At 58.1% G+C, this 23,322-nt stretch overlaps 1 protein-coding gene across 1 annotated transcript in view; it reads left to right on the top strand.

The window, feature by feature from the left end:
• Positions 1-23,322, top strand: part of DOT1L (DOT1 like histone lysine methyltransferase) — a 65,540-nt gene that overhangs the window by 19,869 nt on the left and 22,349 nt on the right. The window contains exons 3-9 of the mRNA XM_040629775.1: positions 4,944-5,018; positions 8,122-8,185; positions 9,632-9,860; positions 11,893-11,987; positions 12,425-12,487; positions 19,018-19,073; positions 21,231-21,310. Of these exons, the coding sequence (XP_040485709.1) occupies positions 4,944-5,018; positions 8,122-8,185; positions 9,632-9,860; positions 11,893-11,987; positions 12,425-12,487; positions 19,018-19,073; positions 21,231-21,310 (662 nt within the window). The remainder of the gene's footprint in view (positions 1-4,943; positions 5,019-8,121; positions 8,186-9,631; positions 9,861-11,892; positions 11,988-12,424; positions 12,488-19,017; positions 19,074-21,230; positions 21,311-23,322) is intronic.

The raw sequence follows: 23,322 nt of genomic DNA, 5'->3' as shown, positions 1-23,322 counted from the left end.
TACTTCGGCTGTAGAGTAAGTGTTACAGTTGAGCAGAGTGAGTTCTCCACCTTTGTTCTTTTAAACTATTGCTTTGGTGGGCGTGTGGGTGGCTCAGTAGGTTAAACGTCCGACTCTGCGTCTCAGCTCAGGTCTGGATCTCAGGCTTGTGAGTTCAGGCCCCATGTTGGGCTCCATGCTGGGTGTGGAGCCTACTTAAAAAATAATAATAATGACAATAAATATTGCTGGTTATTCCATCTCCTTTGTATTTCCATATACATTTTAGGGTCAACTTGTTGATTTTTGCATAATTTTGTTAGGAATTACATTAAATCAATAGGTCGTTTGTAGAGGTTTGCCACTGAGGCTTCCAATACTGGGTCTTTGAATCCCTGAACATGGTATACATCTTTCTGCATTTCTCTCAGCAGTGCTGTTATTTCAGTGTGGGTCTTGGGCACCTTTTGTTCTGTTTATTCCCGGACAGTCGGGCTTCCGGCACTACTGTAGATGGGATTCTGTGTCGTCTTATTTTCCAGTCGCCTGCTGCTAATAAAAATGCAGTTGATGTTTGTACATGAGCCACGACCTGTTGCTCAATTTATCGATTCTAGTAGCTGACTTATAGATTTCTTAGGGTTTGCTGTAGAAATACATGTATCGGCTGTGAGTAGGGACAGTTTTACTTCTTCCTCTCAGTCTTCGTGATTTTGTTTCTTTTCCTTGGCTTTACTGAATTGTAGGACCTTCAGTACAGTTTTGTGTAGAGTGGTAAAAGCTGTAGGTTTTCCATAGACGCCCTGTGTGAGTTCGAGGAAATTCCCTGCTATCCCTGATGCTGTTTTTCCCTAGGTGTGACCATGGCATTGTGGTCACATTAAAAGAAGAAGCCCATAACTTTTACAGATGAGTGCTGGAGTCCTTATGAACAAACTAACAGAATGTCTGTGGTCTGCTTCTGAATGACAGGGAGTAGGTGCCGAAAAGCGTTTGACAAGAAGTATCTATTGGTGATAAGAGCTCTCAGTGCAGCAAGAGGCACATGGCCTGTAATTTTGTCTTGCTCTGGTGACGTTTCTCTGATGTATAGTCACTGCTTTTCCCCTTTTAATTAATAAATACCTTGGGGGAGATCCTTGGACACCGTGCAAACATGCCGTTTCTCCTTGGACTGTGGCCGCTGATTTTAGCATCCAGAGGTGGCTCTCACCTGCCACGACGGGTGACTGCTGTGTTCTGATAAAGGTGAGTTTCTCTTTCATTCTCTCCGTGGTTATTGACTGGAGCTCTTCTGTAAGGAAGAGCTATCCTCTCATAACGTGTTTACTTCATTCCGTGAACCATAACTCAAAACTGCTGTTTCCTCACTCACGCTGTTCCTGTGCTGGCCGGTTGGGGCCCTCTCAGTGTGTGCCCTGCCCCTTTGGCGTGCCCCTGACTTCCTGAGCGTATCCTCACTTTCTAGAACCATGGGTGCTCCAAGAGTCGTCTTGAATTTCCCATGTTCCAGATCTGCGAATCCACCGCATCTCTGAGGAGCTCTGGTTTCTTTTATTGGAGACCAGTATGTGCTGTTTTTTGAGACTGAGTTGTTTGTCTTCTCCTTGCTGAGTTGTGAGCATTCTTGACATACCGTGGTTGTGAGTGCCCCGTGAGATACTGTATTGCGTGTAGTGCGGCTAATTGTGGTTTTAATGGCACCTTCACTGGTGGAAGTCTTCAGTGTATCAGTTCATTTTTGGCGGTTCCTTCTCTGGGTCATGTCCAGGAAATCTTTGCCTGCCCGAGTCACAAAGGTATTCTCTTTGTTTTCTTCAGGAAGCCCTGTGGTTTCAGCTTTTGTGTGCGGGTTTAACATCAGTTGTGAGTGGGTGTTTGTGTATGTCAGCTGGGGGTTTATATTTGTAGGGATCAAGATTAATTAAAAAGACAACCCCCATCAGGTTGTCTTGGTGCTTTTATCAAAAGCCGCTTAAATGTTAGCCTCCGTCTGTCCTGTGCGCCGGGTCGTTGATCTGTCTCTGTCTCTCCTCCAGCACCACGTTCTCCTGGTTACTGTAGACCAGGAGGGTCTCAAAGTAAGGCAGTTACATCTTTTAACAGTGTTCTTTTCTTTTTTTTTTTTTAAGATTTTATTTTTTTATTTGACACAGAGAGACAGCCAGTGAGAGAGGGAACACAAGCAGGGGGAGTGGGAGAGGAAGAAGCAGGCTCCCAGCGGAGAAGCCTGACGTGGGGCTCGATCCCGTAATGCCGGGATCACGCCCTGAGCCGAAGGCAGACGCTCAACCACTGTGCCACCCAGGCGCCCCTAACAGTGTTCTTTTTAAAGATTATTTAGGCTAGGTTCGCAATCTTTGAATGTCAGTTTTAGAATCAGCTTGTCTGTTTCTGAGAAAGCCTAATGGGCTCGTTCTAGGAATTACTTCTAGTTGGCAGTTCAGTCCGGAGTAGGGCCATTTTAACAACGTTGAGTCTCCTGTTCCATGAACATAGTTTCCCTTGCTTTCTTTCATCTTTGATTTTTCTCAGCAATGTTTTGCTGTTTTCACTATAGAGGTGTTGCAAATCTTTCATTAAAATTATCACTAAAGGGGCGCCTGGGTGGCTCGGTCTGTTAAGTGACCCTTGATTTTGACTCAGGTCATGATCTCAGGGTCATGAAGTTGTGCCCTGGGTTGGGCTCCATGCTGGGCATGGAGCCTGTTTAAAATTCTCTCTAGAGCTCTTGGGGCGCCTCGGTGGCTCATGGGGCGCATGGGTGGCTCAGCCGTTAAACGTCTGCCTTTGGCTCAGGTCATGGTCCCAGGGTCCTGGGATCGGGCCCAACATCGGGCTCCCTGCTCGGCAGGAAGCCTGCTTCTCCCTCTCATACTCCCCTTGCTTGTGTTCCCTCTGTTGCTGTCTCTCTCTGTCAAATAAATAAATAAAATCTTAAAAAAAAAAAAAAAGATTCTCCTTCTCCCTCTGCCTCTCCCCCATGCGCACGTTCTGTCTCTCTCTCTCAAGTAAATAATTAAAAAAATTATCCGTAAGTATTTATGCTTTACTGATATTTTAAATGGAATTTAAAAAATTCGCTTAAAAATTCTTTGTTGCTGGTATATACAAACATAGCTCATTTTTGTTCATTGACCTCATGTCTTGTGACCTTGCTCAATTCACATAAGTTCTAGAAGCTTCTATGTAAATTCCTTAGGATAGCCTGTGTATTAAATTGTGTGTCTGCGAACGGAGACGTTTTGCTTCTTTTCTGGTCTTTATACCATTCACTTACTTTTCTTACCACGTGGTGCTGGCCAGGGCCTGTCATAGAGTGTTGAAGGGAAGCGTGGTGGCCGGTGTCCTCACCTGTCCCTACCCTTCTGGCATTGCTCAGTCTTGTGCCCGTGGTCTGGCGGCATCTGCAGGACCCGCACCTTCCTGTCCCGTGTGCTGCTGAGCGGAGTTTACTGTAAACACGTACTCATGAGGAGGGAGGGTGGGGGGAACTCAGATGCATTAGAGGGACCCTTGGGCAGGTTGATACTTGGAGGCGGGCATGCCCAGCTGGCCCTGGTGACTGTGAGTGTGGAGGGGGTCTCGTGGGGAGGGACCGCAGAGTCGGGGGCAGGAGAGCCGCCGTGTGTGTCTGTGTGTTTGGGGGCTGGCAGGGCACGATGAAGGAAGCTGCTCCCTGGACTCAGCAGCTGCTTCCTGCTCCGGCGAGGGAGTCTGGCTTGAGGACACGGGGATGCAGGGACAGCACAGGGCGGCCTTCCCTCCTCCAGGAGAACTCCCGTCCCCACGGAGCAGAGCTGGCTGGGAGCCCGCAGGCACAGCAGAGACAGTGGGCATGCAGGCCCTGCCCCACCTCACGCCCGTTTCCACCTGTTGCTTCCTCTGGGGTTTTTATCCTGCTTGGGGCTTGGGTTTGGCTTCTGTATCTGTTGAGTGACTGTACTTCTTTTTATCCTTTATTTTAGTAATGAGGTGAAGGACAGTGATTCATTCCTGCGATAAACTCCCCCTGATTAACATGTATTGCTGACTTCAGTTTACTAGTGTTTTTAGAGGATTTTTGTGTGTGTTCATGGGGGATATTGGTGGGTAGATTGCCTGTTTTATATGCCTGTTTTATACCGACTTTGTCTTTCCAAGGCTCTGTCTCCCTCTGGTTTTGGCCTCAGGGTAACACTGGCCTCGTAAAACTGAAAGTGATTGGTGTCATTCCTCCTTAAATGTGTCTGGTGGAATTCCCCAGTGAGGCCAGCTAGACCTGGAGGGCTCTTTGTGGGAAGGTGCTTGATCAGAGAATCGAGGTCTTGAGTGGGGTCCAGGCTGCCTAGATGGTCCCTTTCTTCTGGCATCCGTTTCCCTTATCTATTCTTTCTAGGAATTGGTTCATTTCATCGGAGTTGTCCGATCTCTCGGCGGGATGTTTTCCGTAGTGTCCCGGGTTTTCTCTCGAAGATCTGTAGCGTCGACCCCTCTCCCCTGGCTCTTTGTCGAGGTTGCAGCAGGATCCTGCAAGGGTTACGCCTTGGGATTGGCTGGTGTGTTTTTCTGTCCCTTTCCTCCGTGGGCTCCCCTCTGTCTCTGGTTCTTGCCGCGTGTTTGTGGAAGCAGCCCCCTTGTCTTGGGCTTGGGTAACTCGTGGAGCGGCACTTGCCGCCGGCTCCCAGGGCGCGGTGCATTCCACACTCCCTGCCTGGAGCGGGTTGGTTTCCTCAGCTCCTTCCCCGTTGGCCCCCAGGAGCCGACACTGGCGGGACCTCTGCAGACCGCGTGAGTCACAGTGTCAGCCACGGCCTCGCGGGGTTTGTTCCGAAGTAATGCCTCCCTTTTCTCTTGTGCATTTTGAGTCGAATAAAGAGGATTTTTTTTAAACGTTTGGAAGTTAACAGTGTTTAAGACAGTTGAGAGTAAAAAGTAGAGCGTGGAGATTAGTTTTCACTGTTGATTTTGCGTTTGTGTTTCAGATGGGTCTGTGAAGAGATCCCGGACCTCAAGCTTGCGATGGAGAATTACGTTCTCATCGACTACGACACCAAAAGGTGAGCAGAGCTCTGCGCTGCCTCTCCGTGCTGGCCGGGGACACAGCCTCCGTCAGCTCTTCTTCAACGGCGCAAGCTGGTCTGAAATTTCCTTTTAGAGTTGGCTGTCGCCTCCATGAAGTTATTTTGGTAGGAAATGTTTATCAAATATTGGCAGAGGCTGTCAGCGAGGACGTAATTGTAAATGCCACATTGCGGAAACGGCGCCCGGTATGTGTGAAGTCAGCCCGAGCTAGCCGCCGAGGGGCCGGTCTCCCTGCGGGCGGCCGCTAGCAGCCGGCGTTCCTGCCTGGGGGCAGCGCCTCTGCACGGGCCTCCTGGCTTGCGTTCTGGCCGGCCCCCGTCTGGGCCTCAGTGGGGTCTGGTCCGTCACTGCGAGTCCAGCCCTTTGGCCGCTTCTCGCAGTTTCCTGCAGGCACGTCCTGGATCTCAGAGGAGAGTCTTGTGGGTGGAGAAGGGCGAGGCTGTCTCTGGAATGCCTGCCTGAGTTTTTTGTTTCTCTTTGAGAAGGAAGGCTGGCATTCCATGCTCCTGCCGCTTTAGCTCCTGGCAGGCTTAGAATCGGCTCTGCCGTCTTCCCTGAAGGACTGTGTCCTCTGTGGGCTTTGCTAGCTCGCGCTAGATAAGGAGCACAGTCCAGAGAAGCCCGGGGCCCCTAACAGGACCTGGCACCCAGGTGTTGTCGACCCAGTCTCACGTTTCTGTTTAGGGACTTCTTGGTCTGCTCGCCAGCCCTGATCCCATTCCCCTGGCCTCCTGTCTTGTTCCCCATTTAATAATTGGCCCAGCAGTTGAGAAAAAAGAGAACTGTGCTCACTCCTCACACAGAGCAGCCAGGCCCCGTGGGCTCGGGTGGTGTGCGTGCATCTGGCAGTGTGGGCCCACACCAAGGACTGGGGTGCACTCTCTTGCTCCCAGGGTGAGGGTGCATACGGCTGCTGACCCTTGGACGTCAGTCATTTGGCCAGTGGAACACACCTTTAATAACGGGTGATTGCTCTGGGCCTGGCCGAGAGCGGCCAGTGTTTTTCAGGATCATTTTGCTCTAAGATGTTTGCAGGGGGGTGTTTGAGGTTCTTTCCCTCCATACTCAGTTGGCTTAGAAAAGACTGGGATTGGGTGGCCAGTCTGGAGGCATCCACCTGAGGGGCCGGTGTGGCCTCAGAATCAGGTTCGTGGTGGGAGATCCTTGTTTCTCTCAAGCAAGGTGGCGGTAGGGCCGGCCCACAGCGTTTGCACACCCTTCCAGGGATGGGCCTGGGTGGCTCACAGCTGTGGAAGGTGAGGGGAACCACAAGGAAATCAAATTACAAAGTAGTGCCATGGTTTTCCCCTGAGGGCGGCTTGAGAAACTAGGAGCCAGAGATCTTGGATCTTTCATTTTGCAAATTAGGAGGGCCAAGGAGTGTCACTCAGACACTGGGGCATTGCCGGGGCTGCGGACTGCCAGGTCCTGCTTCCTTGTGACCCCGCCTGGCCCGGCGCTTAGCGGGGGAGGGGGCTAGAGCGCCTGTACCGCCTGTGTCCAGCCTGCGTCTGTGGCTCGCCCCTCTCGAAGAACGGCAGAGCTCATCGTTGCTCTTGGGGTCCTGAGTTTGCCACAGGAGCCCGGGGGCCACTGCGTCACTGTCCTTTGTGAGGACCCATCTCACTTTGATAGTGGCTACTCTTCTCGCTCGCTCTCCACTTCTCCCGCTTTTCTGTCGTGCTGTCCTATGGGGGACCTTGGACTTGCCGTCGGGGAGCCAGCTCAGTTGAATCTTTTTTTTTCTGTTGTAAAGAAAAGGTGCACGTGAGCTCTTGGGTTAAATCTGGGACCGAGGATGAGGGGTGGGTGGTCAGCGAAGATGCCGGGGGCAGTGGGGTGGGCAGCTTGGGGTGCACACGGCGTGGTCCGAGTGTGGAGGGACCAGTCCCAGGCTCCTGGCATCTGGCTCCGGGAGGATGCCTCCTTGCCGCTGTGTGTGCGTGTAGGTGTTCTAGACAGAGCCCCCCCAGCTGACGTCCCCTCAGCACAGCGCAGACCTCACAGCACGTCCCCCCGGCACTGCTCACGTCAGGCAGGTCATTCTCTGTGGGGTGTCCCGGGCACTGTCACAGGCCGTGCAGCATCCCTCACCCACCCCTTCAATGCCAGGAGCACCCCAGAATGTCCCCAGATGTCCCCAGACGTTGCACAGTGTCTCCTGGAGGCAGAGTCAGTCCTGGGGGACCTTCTGGGTTAGGGCATTGCATTGAAAGTCATCCCTGGAGTAAACATGGTGGGGCTTGGGACAGTCCAGTCTCATTGAAAAACTCCCAAGCGGGCTCTCATTAGGCACCTGCCACGTGCTGCCTGCACATCTTTGAGAATGTTGGAGTCTGCGGGCGGGTGTTGGGCCGTGTCCTCTTCTGCCAGGAGAGTGAGGGGCCCTTTCTGCGAGAGACGTGGGGAGCGAGCGGGAGGGGCAGCCACTACCAGAGCGTGATGGGTCCTCATAAAGGACTGTGACACAGCAGCCCCCGGGCTCCTATGGCAAACGCAGGACCCCAAGAGCAGCAATGGGCTCTGTTGCTCTTCCGGAGGGGCGGGCCACGGAAGTAAAAGGATCCAGCTAAGTCAGGGTGGCCCCTGTGCCCATCAAGTTGGGGCTGAGATGGAGGCTTCTTCCGGCCCTGGAGGGAAGACCTTGTAAGGCCCGTGCATGCGGCCCTGGGCTACGGGTCCGGCTGGGGGAGCAGGTGAAATTTCTGTCCAGCCCACTGGGTGGGGAGTCAGGGCCAGTCTGGTCCCAGCCGAAGTGCTTTATGAAGGCTGTGCAGAGCCCCTTCTCTCACCTGACACACCACTGACCTTGGGTTTGGCCCATGAACCGCAACCTCCGCAGGCTGCCCCGAGGTACACGATTTGGCCACGCAGCCAAAAACTGCCTCAGCCCCAGACTCTGGGCTCAGCCTTGTTGCCCGCTCGTGGTTCTCCTTGGTGCCCTGCGACCTCTGCCTTCCCACCAGGCGAGAGCTGGCTCTGCCTGTGCAGGAGCCGTCCCTCCTGAACGGCCTGCCAGGCCCCCTGTGGCTTGTTCTGAGCTCTGCAGTGACCGGCGTCTTTCCCTTGCCTTTTCAGCTTTGAAAGCATGCAGAGGCTCTGTGACAAATACAACCGCGCCATCGACAGCATCCACCAGCTGGTAGGTGGCCTCTGGCCTCACCTCACGTGCATCTGCTTGTCGGGCGCCTGTGCAGGGGTGCTCACCCAGCTGCCCATCACGTTTCCTGGGTGGTTTTAACGACACGCCTCGCAGACCCCTGCAGACCACCCTGGAGTGTGTGGGCTCACACGTGTGGCGTGGGGCCGGCCACTGCTGACCACCAGTGGGAGGTGTCTGGGAGCCGCTGTTGGGGCCGGCCTGAGGGTGGGGTGTGTCCTCTTCCCCCGCCATGCTGAGTGCTCATCCCTGGGGTCTTGAGTGCATACGGACCTTCATGTTGGTGCCTTGTCCCCATGGGCTGAGACAGGCAGGTGCGGTCAGCAGCTTGCCCGGGGCTTCTCCGGTCCCTCAGCCAGCTGTGTTGTGAGTGTTCTCCTGCCATCCCTTTGGGGTATTCTGTTTATGGAGAGGCCTGGGGCTCTCACCTCCCTCTGCCACCATGCTGGGACCTGGGGAGCCTTCACCTGGCAAAGAACAGGCCATGCTGCGAAAGCAGTTGCAGAGAGCGCATCACTCCTGTTTCTAAGGACGTTCCACTGTCTAGGCAGTGTGGGCTCCTAGTGGGGGTGGGAGTTCTCTGGCAGGAGCCTTGCTGTCAGGGGAGGCTATGGCAGGATGTCGGGCCATGCAGCTCCGAGGGCCTTGCACGGGCTAGCCTGGGCTCTCTGGGCAGTCATCCCCATCACTATTACTGACGGGAGGGGAGAGGGATGCTGAGTCAGACGAATATTTTCTGACGTCCTGTGCAAGGGACCTGGGGTTCAGAGAAGTTCTGGGTGTCAGCTCTGCGTCCCCGCCCCGCCACTGCCTCGGACCAGAGTCCTCCCCTCGGTTTTGTCCTGGGCAGGAGGTGGGGCCTGAGGCTTGGGGCTGACCTGGGCGGCTCATGGTGGCCAGGCCATGCAGCCTCTAGTGCCCTGCACGGCGGTGGCTTGGCCCCAGGCTGGGAAGGCCCTCTGCAGCTGTCAGTGCTGCCATCACAGGCTGCAGGTGGCTGAAGGGCAGCTGCCGTGAGTCGAAAGGGGGTGGACCGTGAGGGGTTAGGGCACCAGGCCTCAGTGGCGCCCCAGGGCTGGGAGCCTGAGGACTTTGTCCTTGGGCCAGCATGAGCTAAACGGGATGCAGGCTCAGTTCTCTCCCCTAGGGCAGAGATCAAGCCCGTAGGGTCCTGACAAGGACCCGGAAGGCTCTGGTTCTTTCTGTGGCTCTTGGCCCGTTTCTTGCCCAGACAGACTTTCAGGTGAAGGTGCAGCTCTGAGGCCAGGGTTGCAGGGTAGCCGAGGCTAACGACCTCTCATGTCTAGTGGGGCGGCGTGGGCGGCTGCCCGCGAGCATGAGCACCGTTGTCCGGCGTGGGCAGCGGCCGGCAGGTGCCGGGGTGGACGGCCGCCTGTGATGTGTGTGGTGCTTTCTCTGCTGTGCTAGTGGAAGGGAACCACGCAGCCCATGAAACTGAACACGCGGCCGTCCAACGGGCTCCTGCGGCACATCCTGCAGCAGGTCTACAACCACTCGGTGACGGACCCCGAGAAGCTCAACAACTACGAGCCCTTCTCCCCGGAGGTGTACGGGGAGACCTCCTTTGACTTGGTCGCGCAGATGATCGATGAGATCAAGATGACCGAGGACGACCTGTTTGTGGACCTGGGCAGTGGTGAGTGTGGGCAGGCTGTGCTGTGAGCACCGCCAGCCTCCCTGGCCCCTGGAGATGGAGGGGGCGGCTCAGTCAGCACCCCGGGTCGCCCACAGCCCCCGACGCGGGGCTGCCCCTCTCTGCGCCAAGCCTGTGCTCTGTGCAGAGGAGAAGCTGGGTCGTCGTGCTCCCAAGGGCCCCTCCCTGTCTCTCACCCCTCCTCGCGTTGCTGGACCTGTTCTTGGCTTAGAGGGGACCCCCGTGACCCCTGCAGACCAGTCCCGCACGTTGCTGGGTGTCTTCGCCCCCTCCCCCCATTCCCCGGCTCTCACTAGCCGCCCCCCTTCTTTGTGTATGGTGGTCCTCTGGCCCCAGAGTGGAGCAGGCTCCTAAGGGCAGGGGCCTGTCCTCAGTGTGGCCTAGCAGGTGTCCACGTGACGGACTACAGACTGTACTGAATAGACAGATCCCTCAGGTTGCTCGATTCCGGATGGGACGTGTTGGGGTGACAGGGCTGATGAGGTGGCCGGCTGTCAGCCTGCCCTAGGAGCCCCATGCACAGCCCTTCTCTGGGGTGGCTCTGCCACCCGGATGTGACCTTGTTTTGACACCGAACCTTGTGCTGCGGCAGACTCAGCGTCCCGTCTCAAGCCGGCACAGCCTTGGCGCTTGGAAAAGGGCCCAGCACACCGGGCGAGGACCACTTTTTTGAAGTCATCGTTAGTCTGAGTCTTTTTAAGCACGCAATTCATACTTTAATAAGAATGCGCACACTTAGGGGCGCCAGGGGCTCGGTCAGTTGAGGGTCCAACTCTTGGTTTCGGCTCAGGTTATGATTTCAGGGTTGTGAGATTGAGCCCTGTGTCGGGCTTCGCATTCAGCGGGGAGTCTGCTTGAGATTCTCTGTCCCTCTGCCCCTGCTTTGTGTGTGTGCATGTGCGTGCTCTAAAAAAAACAAAAAAGAAAGAAAGAAAAAAAGAATTCATATGCGTCAAAAGTCAGTTACCTAAAAGGCCACAGAACTTATCTGCGTGTACTGAAAGGTTTAGGAGTTTTGGAAAGCACCTGCCCAGCTCCTCATGTCCGGCTCTTACCACCCTACCCCACCCCCGTCCCCTGGCCACGACCCTTGTGTCCTCTCGCCATCAGCCTTGCCATTTACCCTGTGTTTTTAAGTAGTGGGCCTGTTTTCTTTGTTTCTTTCTTTAAGATTTTTTGTTTGTTCAAGTAACTTCTACCCCGACATGGGGCTTGAACTCATGGCCCCGAGATTGGGAGTCACGTTCCCCACCGACCAAGCCAGCCAGGTGCCCCGGTGTGCTTGTCTTTATTTTTTTAATATATTCTATTCAAAGTGCAAACTCAGAAGGCTGCTGGCATGTTATCTGAGAGATATGACTGACCCAGGTAGGAGGGGAGACCGTTGGCAAAGCTTCCTGGCGCACTGAGGTCTGAGCGCCAGCCACCCCAAAGCGTGCATGCACGGCCCCTCGTGACGAGCGCAGCCGGGCACGTTGGTGCTTTCAGCCCGCTTGTTGGGCCGCACGGCGAGGCCAGTGCATGACAGTGGTTTGGAGACCCCGTTGCTGGTGGGTGGGGCTTCTCCTGCTATCTCCCAGCTGCACCGAACCCCAGTCGATGCCGAGTATCAAGGGGTGTTCTCAGGGCTTTCAGATCCGGCCGGCTGGGCCGTGCTGTGGCGGTAACCTGGGAGCCTTCCAGAGGCGTTACTGCGTCTCGTGGAGTTGCGGCTGCACAGTCGATGCCACGCAGGTGCTGTAGACAGCAGGTCACCATGGCGGGAGCCCCGGAGTGTGGTCTGTGTGAGGCAGGGTGGGCCAGACGGCCGTCCCCCTACCGGGGGCTCGGCTCACGGCCTGGGTCATTGGCATTTCCTCAGTGACCTTGGAGAGTGCTCGTCTCTTCTTGGAGAGCCAGTGGTCTCTGCCTGTTGCCCCCATGGCCAGCACCTGCCTGGGCTGGGCCTCGACTCCAGGTAGGTGGAGCCCCTGCCTCAGGGGCTGCGTCTGACGGTCCCGCTCTCTCTCTGAAGGAGTGGGCCAGGTCGTGCTGCAGGTCGCCGCAGCCACCAACTGCAAGCATCACTATGGCGTGGAGAAAGCCGACATCCCAGCCAAGTACGCGGAGGTGAGTGACTCTGGAGTGGGGCACAGGTGTGTGCGTGTGTCTCTTTGCTTTCAGACCTTTGTTTGCCGTGACCCATGGGGTGTGAGGAGGGAAGGACAGAACGAGGTGGGCGGTCCGAGGGGCTGCTTGCGCTCTGCATGCACATCTGGGCCCCACCGTGTGCTGCCAGAAAGGGTTCCAGCCTCGTCTCCCCCAGCTGGGCCCCCTGGGGTGGTGTCAGTGGGGTTTGGGCAGTAGGTGCAACTCCAGAAATGTCTTTAGAGTGTGTGGCCTGCACATCTGGTGGACTCTGCAGGTCCTACAGTCTGTCCTCCCCTGCAACCCCCAGGGTCATCCGGGGCTGCTTCTCGAAGGGCAGTCCCAGGTTGTCCCTAGGGAGGCGGGTAGGAAGGGGCCTCGGGGAGCCACTGACGGGCTGTCGGATCATTCCCTTGCAGACCATGGACCGAGAGTTCAGGAAGTGGATGAAATGGTATGGAAAAAAGCATGCAGAATACACAGTGAGTGCCATCGCTCCATGCCCCTGTGGCTAACAACCCAGCTCCATTTCTGTGCCTCCTCCTCCCCCTCTGACCCGCCGTTCTTCCCTCCCAGGGACGCCCTCCCTGCCCGTCCTTGCCCCCCGTGGAGCACGGCGCTGTGGAAGGGAAGGCCCGCTCGGCATCACCAATACCCTCCTCCCTTTCCTGGCTCTTTGCCCTCTCTGGGCCTCCTCCAGGGGCTACAGCTACTCCTGCCCCGTGCTCTCTGAGGACAGACGTGGCACGTGGCGGCGCCCTTTTCCCCCAGCCCTCAGCCAAATGAAGGCAGTCGCGTGCAGCGTGTCTCCAGGCACCTGGCGGTCTCAGGGCGCCCTCCTTCGGTGTCGTGCATATGTCTGTCACGGCAGCGGCACGGGGCTGGGCAGCGGAGGGTGGATGAGAAGGCATCTTCTCCTTGCCTTCCTGGCAGCGTGTGACCCAGCCGGTGAGTCACCCTCCTGGCGAGGCTCAGGTTTGGGGCGGCACACACCCCCAGCTCTCCTGGCTGCTGCTGCGCCTCAGCCTCCATAGATCGGCCCAGCCTTGCGATGCCCACATTCCTTGTCCGGCTGGGGTTCTAGACCCCTGTCCTCTGTCTGCTCCTGTCCGGGGCATCTGTGTTACACCTTGAAACCTGTGTCTGGGCCCAAGACTCGTCCCCTACTCTTTCTGTTGCTGCGGACACGCTGCGGCCGTGTAGCCTGCACCCACTTGGCCATGGCAGGGACACCACAGACAGAGTGTGTCCAAACCGGATCTTTAATTCATCTTTCTCTTCCCATCTCAGGTCATTATCTGCACATACCCAGAGCTCAAGGCCCAAATCACTGAGATTCCACTTGGTTCCCTGGCCGGCCCTGTCGCTCCTCCCTCCCGGAGATTTCTTACAAGTGTTCACCTCTTGCCCTGTCTGTTGTCAGCAGCCCAGAGCAAGCCATCCCATGGGGTGTTGACTGTTGAGCTGGAACCGGTGTTCCTTGTTGCATTAGAGAACTAGAATAAGTCATGCGATGACAGGCTGGAGGTCGGTTGGGGTGTGGAGAGAAGGGGAAGGGGGAGTTTCCCCTTCCTTAGGACAGCCTGATGGCTTCTCCTTTCGTGGGTCATGCCTGCGCTGTAGTGTTTGAAGGTCATTGCCACACGCTAGGCCACCCACACTTGCTACTTAGTGTCTTCTGGGAGTTTCATAGCTGTGTTTTATGTATAGGGCCGTGAGGCTGTGAGGGCGGCACCTGGATCTTTTCTTTTGCACATGGCGGCCCAGCTGTTTCAGCCCCATGGTTTCAGACTCTGCTCTTGCTCCTCTGTCTGTCTTTCTGTCTGCTCCCTCACCAGCCCACACTGTCACTGTTCCTGTGGCTCTGTAGCGTGTCTTCACTCAGGCAGCGTTCGCCTGTCCTCTGACCTTGTTCTTCTCCTTCCACACTGTGTCGGCCACTGTGGGCCTTTTACTTCCCCAGATAAACCGTGGAGTTGGCGTAGAGTCGGTTTGTGGGGGCAGGGGCGGGATGGCACTGAGCTGGCACAGCTGCTCCGGACAGTGTCGTGTCTTCCTGTGTCCGACACGGCCTGCCTCTCCCTCACCAGTGTCATGCATCAGAGCTTGGTACTTTGCCTCATGTAGACCTCGTACACATTTTGTTAGATTTATACTGAAGTCAGTCTCTCTGTCTTTCTTGGTGCCTGTATAAATGATATTGTCTTTTTAATTTCAAATTCCACTTGTCCATTGCTAGTTTACAGGAAAGCAACTGACCTTTGTTGCATATTAATGTATAATAATACTTTTACCTTGGAATGTTGCTGTAATCGCGTATTAGCTCCAGGTTTGTTTGTTTTTCTGAATTCTTTCAAATTAACTGCATAGATGATCGTGTCGTCTGTGAACAGAGGCAGTTTTATGTCTTCCTTCCCAATCTGTGTATGTTTTATTTTTCTTGTCTTATTGCACGAGCCAGTGTTAACAGCTGGTATGTACGGTATACTGCCAAAAGCTGGTGGTGAGAGGGGCACTGTGGCCTTATTCCTGACCTTACTGGGAAAGCTTCAACTTTCTCATCACGGAGGTGATGTGAGTTTGTAGGTATTTTGTGGGTGTTCTTTAGCAAGTGGACGCAGTTCCCCTCTGTTCTTATTTTGCTGAGATTCTTCATCATGAACGGGTGTTGCAGTTTGTTGAATGCCTTTCCCGCGTGTGTTGACACGCTCCTGGGATCTTTCTTTGGCCTGTTGATGTGGCGAGCAGGGGTGTCCCTCTGGCCTTCCGTGCCCCGGTGAGTCCAGTCGGGTCGCAGTGCGCGGTGGTTTTCACACGGTGTTGCATTTCCGCTGCACCTGTGTTGTTGAGCTTGCGTCTGCGTCCACGAGAGGTCCCGGCCGGTAGTTCTCCTTCCGTGTGACGTTTTCAGGTGTGGGGTGATGCTGGCCCCTTGTGGGGAGGAGGCGCGCCCTCTGCTTGTGTTCTGTGTTTCTGGGGCCAGGACGTGCACAGGCAGAGTGGGTTCTCTTCCCAGTCTCCTGGTGCAGTTTCTTCTGGAATTTTCCACCCCCATGTCTGAGGCTCCCTGGGGTCTGCCGTTTGGGCTGAGCACGCAGGAAGTCCAGTGGGTCTCCATTTTAAGGAACTTCTTCCCGTGCGGTCCCCCACATCTGCTCTTATGCTGACTGCATTCCTAAGTGGACTTCCTAAAACGCAGGTTTTCACGTTTTAAACCACTGCTTGCTTCTGGTGAGAAAGCCCCAGCCCGTGGCGTAGAGGTCGTGTCGCCACATTTCTCAGAAGCGTCCCCTGTTGCTCTCGGCACGGCCTCCGGGACTTTGTGCGCAGCCTGGTTTTAGCGTCTGGGATGCTCCTCACGGCTGGGGCAAGGAGCAGGGGTGAGGCTGGGGGCGCTGCCCGCCCACTTCTCCTTCTGCCATCCTCTTTCTTTCTCTTGTTTCCATCCTGGCTCAGTGGCACATCAGGGCCTGGCGGTGCAGTGGTTGGCACACGGGAGGGGCTCCCCGTGTGAAACCGTCTCATTCCTTGGGTCTTGTGTGGGGCAGAGTGGTCACTGGCCCCGCCGTGGCCCTGGAGAGGTGGCTGCAAATGGAATTTGGCTCAAAGGACACTTGGGCACGACCTTGGCAGTGGGTGTGTGGAAAAAGCTGGCTGCACGACGGGCAGCCGGCCGTGCCTCTGCTGTTCTGTTGTCTGTTTCCAGAGGGCGTCCTGTTGCACCCCGCTGGGCTCCGGCGGGGCGTGGTAAGCGTGTGCTGACTGGTGAGCACCCACATTTGGCGGGAACTCGTGTCCTGGGTCTTGTGAGACCTTCCCAGCAGCTTTCTGTGGCTTTGACCAGGCGTCCTTATTGGCGGACAGAGTCCTGCTCCTGTTACTTAAGAACCTAAGAGGAAACAGAGCCAACAGGAGTCTAAAAATAGTCCAGTGTGCTTTTCCAAGCCCCAGAGCCTGCTTCTGCAGGCTGCGGATCCCCGGGTGGCCGCTGCCTCCTCTGTCCCCCTCCCGCCTTTGCAGAGGCGCCGCCCAGCCAGGCTTTACCCTGCCAGCCTTAGCCCCCGCCTCCCTGTCCTGCAGCCCAGCGGTGCCCGGGCGCCAAACCCTTCCTACCCACCTACATGCTTCCTCCTGTCAGAGCCCCTGTGCCCTCCTTCCACTTGGCTTCTGCCTGCGGGTCTATCTCACCTCAGGGTGCCCCCTCTGCCTGGGAGATACTCTGTCCAACTCCCCGCCCAGGCTGACGTCCAGGCCCCTGGAGCCCCCATAACCTGGTAGCTGTGCTGTTCATAATGAGCCCTGTATGCTGTGGTGGTGGTGCCAGGGTGTCGAGGGCAGGGGCCTCGCTCTCCAGGACGTGTGCAGGGCCTCCCCCAGGGCACCTGCTGCCCCTCCAGCTAGGTCCACATCAGGATGCTGCCCGTGTGGCCCTTGGGGTGGCTGGGCCACGTCAGCCGGGGCCCCATGCATCTTAGAAGTGCTGGTCCACCTGCCCCTCTGGTCTTGGTCTGGGTTGGGTCACCGGCAGGTGGGTGTTCTTTTCCCCTTACTGGAGAGCATGTGTGTTCCGTGCAGGGGTGAGCACTGCCTCCAGGACCACATCTGGGGCCAGCTGGGGCAGCCTGGGGGTGGGGCTGCACCTGCTGCATCTGCCTGCGGCCTTGGGGCCACGCGCTGACCAGTGATCTCTGTGGCATAGGTGGTCGTGGGCACCGAAGCCCTCTGCACCTGTGTGTGCCAGGGACCTTCTGCATGTCTTCCCATTTCTCCGTACTTGAAGGTCTCAGTGACACTGGGCCTGCTCATGGGGTCCCTGGGCAGGGGCACAGGAAGGCCACAGACATCTTTCTGGCCACTGTTAACTCAGGTCCACCACCTCCAGCAGCACAGCCGACTCAGCCAGTCCCTTTTGTCAGAGGGTCACAGCCCACCCATGCCAAGAGCAGAGCTGCCACGGGACCAGGCAGGCAGAGCCTGGGAGAGTGGCTGTCTTCTTGCCTCAGCTCAGCAGTGGTGCTGTGGCCTAAGACAGCACGGCCTGGACTGGGGAGCTGCCAGGAGAGGGAGGCCCTGTGGATAAGTGGCTGCAGGCATCTGTGTCCGTCCCCAGGAGCAGGCCCAGGGGCAGGATGTGCCGGGAGGACCCCAGGGCTCAGCAGACGGTCGTCCCCACGGCCGTAGTTTATACAGAGAGAGGATAGGAAGCAACATGAGCTCAGGACAGCGGTGTAGGGGTGGGGGCAGGGATGCCAGGCATGAGCTTCCAGAGTCCTCTCCCGGGGTGCCCCACAGGACGCACTTAGTTCCCCCAAATGAGATGGGACCGCGTGTGTGAGGTGTGGTGTCCAGGCGGCTGGCAGAGACCCAGCGTTCTCTGTGGGGGTCGGTCTCGCTGGCCCCTCTCTCCGGCTCGGGCCAGGACCCCCGACTCCGGGAGGGGAGCAGGTGCTCAGCACGAACCCTGTGTCTGCACGGATGGTTCAGTGACCGAGCCCCTCGCCAGAGAGGGTGCCGGAGTCCGGTTCCAGGCGCCGTCGAGGGCCAGCCTTGCGAGCCGGCCTCTGAGGAGGGAAGTCTCAGGCCTGCCGCGTAAGCTCTCTCTTTCACAGCACCAGTAAGACTGTGGATTTGAGTCACTCCTGAGGCCCGGCAGGCCTGTCCTTGGAGTGTGACAGATTTAGAAAGCTCCACAGGTGGGGAGAGGATTCAGAGATAGGACAGCTGGGTTGTGGGCAGCCCCCCACGGTGCCTGAGCGCGTTTGGGGGAACTGCCCCCTCTCCCCACCCCCCGCGCCCTTCACGGTCACGTGCACCACATGATACCCTGGATGGTCTCTGTGCATGCGCTGGAGGGTGTAGGATTGGCTCCTGGCCTGGCGCACAGCCTCTGCACCAGGTGAGCAGTGCTCGCTGGACTGTCTCTGCTCAGGGTCTTTGTTCTGTCCCTTTCTGAGTGACAGCAGGCCTAGTGCCCAGAGGGCTCATGCTGTCTTCGTGAGGAGAGTGAGGGTTCCTAGTCACCCCGCGGCATGCGTAGGGGTGTAGGTGAGTGTAGTCACCCCCCCATCCCCTCCCCAGCCCCCGGCCCCGGCCAGCCCCCTTCCCGTCCGTGAAGGAGCCTGTTCTGGACGTGTCACACACGTGGACTCCCATGCCGTGGGGCCTTCTGTGTCTGGTTCCCTCCCTGAGTGTCGTGGGCTCGGGTCCTTCCCGGGGCAGCTCGGGTGGGCGCCTTGCTCCTGCTCGCGGCCGAGGGACGCTCCCATGTGCGGTGGACGCGTTGATGGACGTTTTGGATGGTCTCCATCGTTTGGCTCCTCTGAATCCTGCTGCTGACACCACGCACGCACAGCTTTCGTGGGGACGTGGGGGCGCTCGCTTCTCCTCGGCACGCTGAGGCGTGGTGCAATAGTGTTTTCAAAGAATGACGAACTTAGACGTCTCGGTTTGCTGAATGCCACAGTTCGGACATCTCGGTCACTAAGAACCGGGTGCTCCTGGAGTCGCCGTATTAGCATGCTGCAAGCGCAGTGCAGAGAGCTGATGTTGAAGGCACAGGTGGGCTGCTGTCAGGTGAGCGAGCCCGCAGGAGGCCGGGGTCAGCCGCCGCACCGGCGCTAACGTGGTGCAGAGAGCAGGCCTGGCCTTTGCTGTGTGCCGGGCTGGCTCTCTCTCCCCCGGCGGTGCTGTGTGCCCGGGCGCCTGCCGAGTGTATGACCACTGTTCTCCGTGGTAGCCCTGGCCGGCCAGCCGGCCCACCTCCGTCCAGAACCGCCAGCAGCCTGGGAACCCCATGTGGCCGTGTCCCGGGCTTGCCCCCGCCTGGCTCTGTGTGACCGCAGTGCGTCCTTTGGTGGGGCGGGAACCTCCTGGAGCCGCCACCACATCGGTCTTACACCTCCCCACTTCAGTGACTGCGTTCATTTCATCTTCTCTCCGCCGGCGGGTGGGCAGGGCGCGAAGCCGGGTGAGGCCTCCTGAGTCAGCCTCCCTCCTGTTCTCTTCCTTTCAGCTGGAAAGAGGCGACTTCCTCTCGGAAGAGTGGAGAGAGCGGATTGCCAACACAAGGTAGGGCCTGGTCGGGCGGGTGCCCCGAGGGAGGGTGCGTGGCCGTGGGGCGCACTGCAGTGCGCCTGGGAGGGGTGGCTGGCGGAGGCTGGCAGAGGCTGGTGGAGCTCCTTCTCTCCCCGTCCCTCGCCTGCAGCCGAGTAGGTGGCCTGGGAGCCAGACCCAGGGCCCCAGGGCAGGGCCAGGTGTGGCTCGAGGCCCACACATGCCAGTGCCCTGGCTGCCTGTGAGGCAGCCTGTGCCCAGCATGCAGGTTTTTTGCTGTGTCCACACCTCCCCCAGTGGGGTGTGGGGGCAGGGCTGTTTCTCTGCCTCCGCTGTGGGCCTGAGGTTGGTCTGCAGCCCTTCCCCTGGCCTCAGGCCGGGGGTGCTGCAGTCCGCTGGAGACCGCTGGAAGCTCGGGGACCTGAGAGTTGTTGCACACCCCAGAGCCATCTTCCTGGGGAGAAGTCAGCCTTGCCTTGCCGATGGTGGCCCACTGTTTTGGGGGACCTTGCCGTCTGGCCTCTCCCTGTTGTTCCTTCAGGCACATACTGCCTGTTGCCCCACAGTCCCCACTGTCTGACTCCTGGGGGCAGATAGACGCTGGGTGCTGCTCTTTCCAGAGCATCTCCCTTTGTGGCTGTCCCATGAGAAGTCCTCATCTGAGACGGGTCTGCTCTGCTGTCCCCTACTGGCCAGGTTTTCCCCCTATTCCTGAGAGACTTCTGCTGGCCCCGTGGGTGTCCCCATCTGTGGGGTTCTGGGGCTCTCCAGTGCTTAGCACTGGCCAGCAGCATCTGGGCCAAAGTGTCCCATCTTGTGGTCACCCTGGTGATGTGAGAGCTCACGGGGAAGGCACTGTCCCCCGGGCCTCGTCTGCCCCTTGTCCTGCAGGCAGATTGGAAATAGGCTTTTGTGACAGGAGAGCGTCCCCTTGATGTCCCCCCGCGTGCTCTGCTTCCTGGAGGGGGTGTCCCCTCCCCTCCCAGCCCCTTTCTTGTTAGGGACTCTCTGCTTCTGACTCCTTGTGCGTGAGATGGAAGGGCGGGTGCCTTCGGAGCACCCTTCCTCCATCAGAGCCGTCCCCAGGGCCTTTACTGGCTCACATCCTGTCTTCCCAGGCTCTGTCCCCGAGTAGGGACTAGGACAGGCCAGCCTCGCTCCCTGTGAGAGATTGTCCTGCCCGGCTGTCTTGTCAGGGCCCTGTCCCTTGGCTCCCCAGGTCACCCGCACCCCAGCCTAAAGCCTCCCATCCTCATCTTTTCTGCGTGGTGGCACAGGTAGACCGCACTGCGCTTGATCCGCGTCTTTAATGTTTCTTCCCTGCCACTCTGCCCGTTGGCGTCTGGTGTCTGTTCTCGCTCCGGTCAGGTCTTCTGTGATTGTTCCGTTACCTGGTTGCTCTGATGGCTTCTAGACATCTTGATTTTAAACTGTTGAGACTCAAAACAAGCAGCGAGGGGATGGCCATCAGCCCAGGGTGTCTTCTGTCCCTTTCAAGAGAGGACGTGAACCCTCTGTCTGCAGTTCTGCCCTTTGTGGCCAGGTGTTACCTGGAGGCACTGGCGTGGGAGGGAAGAGCCGCACAGCTGGGTCGGGAGCTGTACTACCTGGGGGGCTTGAGACGAGCAGCTGCACGGCTGTTTGTGTAGCGTAGCCATTCAGAGAGTGCCTGGCGGTGGGCACGAGCTGGGCCTGGGCGGGCAGGAAGGGGGCGTCTCCGCACGCCCAGTGTGGGGCAGTGGCCTCCCTAGCCGCCCGCCCTAGGTGGCGTGCTCGGACCGAGGCCCCTGCGTCGCCCGGGGCCAGACAGCGCGGGGAGGAAGGAGGACTGTGCCTCTGGCCCTGCAGGCCCTCGGGCGGCTCACTCTGAAATGCGGCCTGACGCAGTCCGTGCTGCCTTCCTGCCCGGGTGCCCTCTCACCTCTGTGCCCGGGTGACATTTATGCTGTCCGCATTCCCACCCTAGGGACATCCCAGGAGCCGGCGGGGGCACCCACTGCTAGCCTGCTTGTCCCTAGTGCCCCGTGGGCCCCAGGTCCCGTCCCTGGGCCCTAGGTCCCGTCCCCGGGCTGGGGGGCTGGCGGTGGAGGCGGTCGACGTGGTGCGCGCGGGACTCCGTGCGCGTCGGGAACCGGAGCCTTCAGCGTACTCAACTGGAATATTATTTTGCAGTGTTATATTTGTGAATAATTTTGCCTTTGGTCCTGAGGTGGATCACCAGCTGAAGGAGCGGTTTGCGAACATGAAGGAAGGTAACGTACCCCAACCCCGCCCCGCGTGGCCACCACGTGCTCGCGGCGCCCAGGACCCCCCCCCCCCAGGCCTGTCTGTGGGTCCGGCACTGATGGCCGGGCCTGGGGCCCTCGTGAGTGCGGACAGCCCTCCCCATGCGGGCCAGGCGGAAGGCCTCCGGCATGGGGGTCCGCCGATTGCGGTTCTGCCACCTGCTGGCGGGCTGACCGCAGCTCCCCAGGTGGGGGCTGCCAGGGGGCTTCCGGCTGACCGGCCACACTCTCAGATTTCCTGGAGACCACAAATACTTTCTCATTACAAACTTACACTGAAGGATCACTCACCATGTATCTGAAATTCAGACTTGACTGACGTCCCCGTTTCATTTGGTGACTCTAACTTGGGGGCAGTGAGGCCACTGGGGTCGTCCAGAGGGTCCTTTTTGGCTTTTTCTGGGTTTTTCCCATGTTTGGGCCCCTCCCCGCCTTGTCAGAGCCGCCCCTGCTGCCCTCGGCTGCCTTCCTGTCCCTGGTGGGAGGAGGGAAGGCCCTTTGCTGCGTGTGAGTCTTGGTCTTGCAGCAGAGCTGCTGGGCACAGCTGTGGGGGGGGGGGGCGAGGGGGGCTCGTGGAAGGAGCTTGATAGCCCGAGCTCCGGTTCCCCAGCTGGGCTGTTGCCCTGGGAGTTGGTTGGCGTGTAGGTAGGATTGTGTTTCCCTTGTGTTGGTGGAGGCTTCTGGATTTGGAATTGCGTGGGTGGTTCTGTGGAGTGAGGTCCTCTGCTGTATCTGGCCTGAACCTTCTAGGGGAAAGTTTGTTTTCTGAATCTTGGCAAGCTGAGACTGGGGGCCGGCGTGCTGGGGTGCAGCCTCTCGGCTGGCCTCGCCACCTGGCCCAGCAAGCTGCTCCTTCCGGGGGAGCACTCTGCTGTCCCTGGCTCCTCCTGCGGCCTGTGGCGCACCTGAGGATGTCCGTCCTGAGCGGTGGCCTCGAGAATCCCTCTGCGCCAGAGGTGCACATGCCATGGGGTCCCGCGCCCCTCCCCCACAGCCGCCCTGCCGATGCTGGACTGGGGAAGGAGCTCCCTCAGGCTCCGTCTTAGTGCCGGAGGGGATTCAGGCCACACCCAGGCACCAGGCAGCGTGGGTCGGGTGTCTCTTCTCCCTTTCCTGTGCGGGAAGCCCTCGTGCGCTTGGAATGTCAGGCAGAGACCATCCAGTCCAGAACCTTCTAGATAGGTGGGCGTGAACTAGTTTCATTTGAACACCAATTCAGGCTTTTGTAACTGCAGCAGATTGCAGTGTGTGTGCTCTGACTCCGAGCACAGGAGAGGGAACCCAGCAAGCGCCTGGAGGGAAGATAGAAACACCAGCACCTTCTTCTGGGTGTGGGTCACTCTGGACGCCATCGGGCCGCAGTGGGTCCTCCCGCCTCTCTCCCGTGGACAAGGGCCATGTTGCCTGGTTGTTTGCTCCCCTCGGTCTGCACCCTCATGTCTCTTGCTTGTGTGTCCTCACTGAGCCGAGAGTCAAGGTCCTGGCTATTCCATTTTTCATTTTCTCCCCATGTGGAGAAAGTCTCGGGACGGTGGGGGGGCCTCTGTCCAGCTGAGCTCGGTGATGCACAGAATCCCTCCCGAAGTCCTTGGTCATCGCCCATGGTGTTTCAGCGTCGACAGGAGCCCACAGCTTGTGGGTCGAGTCCTCCGGCCGAGTGCTCAGACCCCAGTCTGTGGACTGTCCTCCTCACAGACGCCTGGGGTGAAGGGCGGCCAGGCACTGGGGTGTGGCAGGGGCTGCTACTGTCCTCATTAGAGCTCTGGCCTCCCCGGCCCCCAGCATGGCGTGCCCTGTTGGAGGAATGGGTCATGGGCTGTGGCCTTAGTGTGGGCCTCGGCTGGCCTGGGCCCTGTGGTCAGCAGTGCCCTTCCCGGGGCCTGGACGGGAAGCCTCAGGAAGTGCTCTCATCCTTGGCCAATCACTGCAGCTCCTAAGACAACTGCTAAAGCTGCTGCTGGTTTTCTAGATTCTGAGAT

Source organism: Ursus maritimus, unplaced genomic scaffold (genome assembly GCF_017311325.1).
Source record: "Ursus maritimus isolate PB19 unplaced genomic scaffold, ASM1731132v1 scaffold_14, whole genome shotgun sequence".
Classification (NCBI taxonomy): domain Eukaryota; kingdom Metazoa; phylum Chordata; class Mammalia; order Carnivora; family Ursidae; genus Ursus; species Ursus maritimus.
The sequence above is the reverse complement of the archived record's forward strand: the minus strand, read 5'-3'. Positions and strand labels throughout refer to the sequence as shown.